Source organism: Sceloporus undulatus, unplaced genomic scaffold (assembly GCF_019175285.1).
Source record: "Sceloporus undulatus isolate JIND9_A2432 ecotype Alabama unplaced genomic scaffold, SceUnd_v1.1 scaffold_85, whole genome shotgun sequence".
NCBI lineage: Eukaryota > Metazoa > Chordata > Lepidosauria > Squamata > Phrynosomatidae > Sceloporus > Sceloporus undulatus.
This window is the reverse complement of record NW_024803006.1, coordinates 15,556-22,085: the sequence shown is the minus strand read 5'-3', so window position 1 is coordinate 22,085 and position 6,530 is coordinate 15,556. Positions and strand designations below refer to the sequence as shown.

Genomic DNA, 6,530 nt, shown 5'->3' with positions numbered 1-6,530 from the left:
ATGGCAGCCCCCCCCCCTCTGATGAAACTTGCTAACAAAAACCCATGTTAGCTTCACTTTAGAGTTGCCATAAATCTTCAACAGTGGGTTTTCTTGGCAAGACTTGTTCAGAGGAGGGTTTGCCATTGCCATCCTCTGAGGCTGAGAGAGTGTGACTTGTCTAAGGTTTGGGTTTCATGGCCAAGTGGGGATTTGAATCCTAGTCTCTAGGAGACACCAAGGAGTAGTGGTTTGAGCGTCAGACTACGAATCTAGAAACCAGGGTTCAATTCCCAGCTCGGCCCTGGAAACCCACTGGGTGACCTTGGCCAAGTCACACTCTCTCAGTCTCAGAGGAAAGCAATTCCAACTCCCCTCTGAGGAAACATGGCAAGAAAACCCTGTAACAGGGTTCCCTTAGGGTCACCATAAGCCTCAGAAGCTACCTGTAGACACACAACAACAGCTCCAGAGTCGTAGTCTAATGTTCAAACTACTATGCTAATAAAAAACTAAGTGATCATCATGATGCAGTGTGGTTGTATTTTAAAGTATTTTTTAACATACTCACATGGGTTTTTAACTTTTTGAAATGTTATACATTAAGCTGCCTTGCAAAGAAAACAAGAAATGTATCATGTGCCTAAGTCTTTGTTGTTGTTAACTACCTTCCAGTAGACCTAGACTTATGGCAATCCTAGGAATGAGACATCTTCAAGCCCCCCTGTCTTCAGTTGCTCTCTTCAGGCCCTGCAGGACTTTTCCAGTGCTCAAGTAAACTTTGAGCATGGTGTTTCTCAGACACTGTAGACCATCCTCACCATCATTTCCCCACTATTGGGCAACTGTGCCCCATTTCTGCCAGTGACTTTCACATATGTCAGTCCTCTCCTCAGAATGTTATCTACTTTTGCCACAACACTTATTATGGCTGCAATCAGAGTTCCAGACTGCCTCCATAGTACGTGCCGTGCTAGTTTCCCTATGAGGCAAAGCCAGCCAGTAATTCCATAATCACAATGAGCAGAGTGGCTGGGGGAAATATGCCCAGGTTGTTGCTGGTGAGTGAGTGGTTGCAACAAACAGCAGCTCTGGTAGTACCAAAGATGAAGGGTTACCAGATCTGATAGAAGGATGGAGTGAATGACTAGTAGTACCAAGGATGGGCTCTTCAGAATGTCTGGCATGTTTCCAGCCATGTACTGGTAAACCCATTGATGGAGGCTCAGAAAATAAATCTGCTAATCTGAATTAATTTTATTATTTACATTAAAAGCATTAAAAAATTTCCAGGATACAAAGAATTATGAGATATCATATCCAAAACAGATCTCAACTAAAAACAAAGTGGATCTACTTTAATCTTTGTATTTACAGTGCTAAAACAATATCACTTTTTTTGCAAACCTTTATCTCCTCTGTTGTCTATTGGATAAGATGACTGCACTCTGCTGTGACTACTGGCTATATCTTTCAATACTAGTAATATCTGGGCACAAACATTCAACTGCAAAATATACATGGCTCTATTGTGAACGGTGGGTAGGTATATATACTCTCTCTCTCTCTCTCTCTCTGTGTATAATTTTCAAATTCCACTTTTCACAGTAAAATGCCTAGAAGACGGGTGCAAATCCTTGTCTGGTTGCACCTTTTTGTATTTTCTGAGAGAGGCTGTAATTTAAATTAAATGCATCTTGTCACATGTATGAAGTGTGTTTATCTGTACCACAGTACCAAAAGCCCACTTATGAGGAAGATAAAATAATAAAACATTTTGCTAAAAACTGGAACTAGTTTAATATATTTGTTGGGCCTAGAAATTCAGCACAAAATTACTGTTTGGATTTTAAAAGACCATATCATAGGCAGATAAGTAATTTACAGGAATCTAAACTCTACCTTTAAGAAATGTGCTTTACAATGTTTCAAGCACAAATAGCTAGGTTATGCCAGTACTTGACTTCCAGTTCCATTTAAAATACATTTAGACTCCTAAGAAAGAGCTTGTTAAGGCAAACCTAAAGCAGCCATTCTGCTAGCATAATATGATACTAGGCAAAAGTGAGTTCTGTTCAAGCTACTGCTTTCTTGGAAGATTTTGTTTCCAAGCTTCATGACCAAGGAGGGGCCCTTGTACACTACCCAGTTATATTGCTATTATTCCACTTTAACTGCCATAGTTCTATCCTAAGGAATACTTAGGTCTGTACTGTGACAAGGCATTGAAGAGACCTGGCTGAGAATTTCAAATGGCCTTCCCTAAACTGCCAATCCCAGGATTCCACATGATGGAACTATGGCAGATAAAGTGGAATAATAGCACTATAACTGGCTAGTGTGATAAATAAGGCCTAGGTCCTTATTGACAGTGATGGAACATTTAACATAGACGAAGGATGGTGTTAATATCACCAATTCGGAAAAATGGATGTATTATTGGTGACTTAAAATTGATTATTGAAAAGAGACAAAGGCACTTATTTTCTTCAGCATCAAAAAATGCCAGAGTTTTTCCTTCACAGTCTAAACAAATCCGGATCTTCCTCACCCGTTTGCTTAGATTTAAAATGGTAGCGGGTGAGGTTAGAACTTTGTACTGACCACTGTAAAGGCCAATAGCCCAGATTCCCTCCTCTGGGACTAAACTGAAAATGTCTTTTCTCTTCACAGAGTTGCTGGCCACACCCACAGCCCAGGAAGTTCCACGATCCACATCCACTGTCCACTGATGCTTCCCTGAAGAGAACCCTTGTGAGCCAAGGACACAGCGGACAGAGTCAAATCTCCTGTCATTGTAGGGCAGCTCCTCACGGACAGGACCCCACCTGACACTTTTGAAATCTTCAGACACGGTAAATTGAGGGTGGGCTGTCACTGGGTCCAGCAACACATCCTCTACAAGAGAACAAATTTGACCATCAAGACATGGAGCTAAGCTCTGGTAATCATGGCACATGTCCATCTTGTAAAACAACAAGAAATGTTTAATTAGAAGTGATCCATCTGCCCTCCCTTCTTTCCTTTGTTCATTTATGTATTGAAATTTATACATGCTTCATAAGAATACTGGGCAGCATAGAGTAAAAGAAGTTTAAAGTAATTAAAATTTAAGCCATAAAAACAATCTAAACCATATTAACTGAATAATTGAAAAGCTGAATAATTTTAAAAGTTAAAACAGTCCAAAACCCGACGTATATACAAATAGGATGAAATCATTAAGCCCTGAGGATAGTCATAAAAGGCCAGATTTAAACAAGGAAAACAATGTTGGTGCCGTTTCATAACCTGACATCATAACACAGCAGGTCCTCTGCCACATCCCGACACACTGAAGATAACCACATTTTTCTATCACTCAGAGAAAAATATTGCTGGCAAAATTCATAAAATATTTCAGTTGCAAGAGCAGGCACTGTATGGAATGACTTCTTCCCGCTTAAAAACTTCAAAATTACATTTTTTTACATAAAGAGCATCAACCAATGTGGGACTGGAGTTCTCACAGACTGCTTTAAAACAAAGATTAGGAAAGGCACTGCTGTGACACCAAAACCTCTTGGCAAAAGTAAGTGTAAGCCCAGTATTTTTTCAAGATAAGCACCTTTGTGCCCTGGGAAGAATCTCTTTGAAATACATTGGGCTACTTAAATCTTTTGTGGATTTTAGTTTGTTGTATTTTGCTGCATAGCCAACATGGCTACTCCTGAATATGTTACCTGGATTTGAATATTTTATCTGCAACAGGGAAATCCTAAACAAGAACTTAATTCTTTTAAGTTTCTACCTCCAGCAGAGGTTTTTAAAAAAACAATTTTAGACTATATTTGACAAATTTTACATCTAGAGCACCTAAATGTTTTTCAAGCTGTAGCAATATACAGGCTTCTCAAGAAATTCAGTGTTCTCTGTCTAAGTAAGGAGCCTGTGGCTTCACAGAGGACAGAGACAACCTGGCTCACAAGAGAAGTTACTTTATTGCTGCTAATGGAGGATACATTTTATTGTCCTTTGTTTCTTGTCCTTGAATGGCCAAGAAAGTGTCTGCATTGAGATCCCTCCAGAACAAATGAACTACAACAGAAACAACAGCTGATACAAAATGTAGGCACGTGACTCTAGCATCATCATTTTTCTTGTCCTGTAAGATTTTTTTAACATCCTTTTCCATCATGTAGAAGCCAGTGGGGCTTCAGAGGTTTGCATGATGTACCTTTTGTGTTTTGTTTTGCCAGTAAAGATACTGCTTTTTTGGTGGATTTTGGTTTTTCTTGTATTTTGCTGCATGGCCAACATGGCTATCCCTGACTATGGAGTTTATCATACTAGGGAGTTCCCGAAGAAAAACGGGATTTAAAAGAGATTTAGATTTGGAAAAAAAATGCAAATGTGGGAAGTTTATTATATCTAATGACCCCCAAAGTAAAATAATGTGAAGTTAAACTGAAGGTAAAGCAGAGAAAAATGGCAGCTTTTTACTTTTGGGAAGTTCCGAAAGTAAAAAGCTGCCGTTTTTCTCTACTTTACATTCAGTTTCACTTTAACAGCGACGTCATCTGATAAACTTTGGGTATTTGCGGGGTTTTTAAAAATTTAAATCTAGTTTAAATCCCGTTTTATTTCAGGATCTCCCTAGTGTGATAAACTCTTATGTTTATTGGGGTATTTAAGTATCTTTTTCATACCTTTCAGACTTCTGCCTTTTTTCTTGCCCTTCTGGTGTTAGTGCTGTCCCTACTTTTTTTTTTAACAAACAACAACCAAATGTGTGAGAGGAGCATGTGAATCACAACCAAAGTTCTTTCCTGGCACTTTCTAGTTTGACAGAAAATCAGTTTGCAGTTACATGACTGAAGGAAGGTATTGCCTTGGGGGTTATTTACACTGTGAAAATAATCCAGGATGAATCCAGGTTAAATCTCTGTTTTTCACACACAACCTGATTGCACTCAATTAAGTTTTGGGGGAGGGGGGGCTGCCAAAAAAACACTTAATCCGGGATAATCTATATTGAATTTTTCTCCAAGTTTTTAAAGAAGATCCACATCATTAGCAGTGTGAATAATCAATGAGAATAGACCCAAATAGACCTGGAATAAAATGCTGCATATCACAAAAGAAGTTTAAAAGATTTGCATTGTTAGTAGTGTGAATAACCAATGTGAATAGACCCAAACAGTCCTGGGATAAAAAGCTTCATACCAAAGAAGGGCTTTTGAATGCATTCACATCGTCAGCTCCATCATTATTTGAATGATTGTATGTGTGAACAACTGAACTTGCAAAGATGTGAATCAATGTGGATTGATGCAGTTCCATAGTGTGAATAAGAAACCCTGAATATACTAAAACATCATCACTCTAAAAAACCCCGGCATGAATGACCCCTTGGAATGCCCTTCTTTTACAGAGATAGTCCTACTTTGTAGGGTACTCATCATCATGCTAAAAAAATCAATGTGTGAATGACCCCTTAGAACACCCTTTTACTCAGAGATAATCCTGCTCTGTAGAAACTGACCTTTTATCCACTTTGGTTCAGTCAGAGTCTCTAAGAAAAAGAAGGAAAATAGGTAAAACTCCTAACTAGTAAGGTATACGTATAGCATATAGACTGCACATATAATACATACATATTAGTACAGAGTACATTAGTAAATAGAACATCATTACTAATAAATGCCATTCTGATTTTACATATTTATTTATCTACCCAGTGATCCATCCAAAGACTGCAAGTTTCTTCTGTAAAGCCCTGAAGCACACAAAGAGGACAAGTACAAGGTTGTGGGTCCAAAATTATGGATTTTGCCATAACCCCTAGATAAGTCAAGAGTAAAACTTGGAGGCTCCTTCAGTTTGTGTACATGTGTGTGCAGCAAAAGAGACTCTAATTGAGGCTTTTTGCTTGAGCGTTTCAGATTTCGTTTCATCCTTCATTCCCCAGACAGCGGGTGGGAGAGGGACTCTGTTTGTTTAAAAGCAATCAGTTACCCAGGACTCTTTGTGCTTGGCGCAAGAGAGAAATAACCAGCTCTGCCAACTGCATGGGGAAATCTGAAAGAGCTGCTATCAGTCGACCTGGGATTTTGGGGTCATTTTTGGGGCATATTTTTTTTTACTTATATACGGTAAGTCTATATGGTAGTATAATGTGGTCTGGGAACAAGAAAGAACATGTGATAAAATGAGTAAGAACCCTCCCAAGAATGGAGCATTATGTCAGGAAACCATTGTGTCATGCCCAGCCTGGAAGATGGCTTGGAGGACTCAGAGGATGAGCTAGAGCCTCTGGGATCTGAACCTATAATGGAGGAGCCAGAGCCCCAGGGGCTTGAACCTGTAATGGAGGAGCCAGAGGCTGGCCCTAGTTCTGCTGGAGCAGAGTCTATGGCCCCTCCAGAGGTTCAGCAGTCAAGTTTGCCTGGTGCCGAGGCTGTGGACATGGAGGAAGATCTGGGCAGTGTGCCTACCTTCAATGAGCGTCGAGCAGAAAGAGAGGGCCTTCGAAGATCTCGGAGGCTTTATCAGAAGCGTCTTCGTAATCA

At 39.7% G+C, this 6,530-nt stretch overlaps 1 protein-coding gene across 1 annotated transcript in view; it reads right to left on the bottom strand.

The window, feature by feature from the left end:
- Window positions 1-1,223: 1,223 nt before the first annotated feature.
- The window catches only part of LOC121917675 (E3 ubiquitin-protein ligase TRIM7-like), a 20,856-nt gene continuing 15,549 nt past the window's right edge, over window positions 1,224-6,530 (bottom strand). The window contains exons 6-7 of the mRNA XM_042443800.1: window positions 5,504-5,533; window positions 1,224-2,877 (exon numbers count right to left, since the gene is read on the bottom strand). Of these exons, the coding sequence (XP_042299734.1) occupies window positions 2,363-2,877; window positions 5,504-5,533 (545 nt within the window). The 3' untranslated portion in view covers window positions 1,224-2,362. The remainder of the gene's footprint in view (window positions 2,878-5,503; window positions 5,534-6,530) is intronic.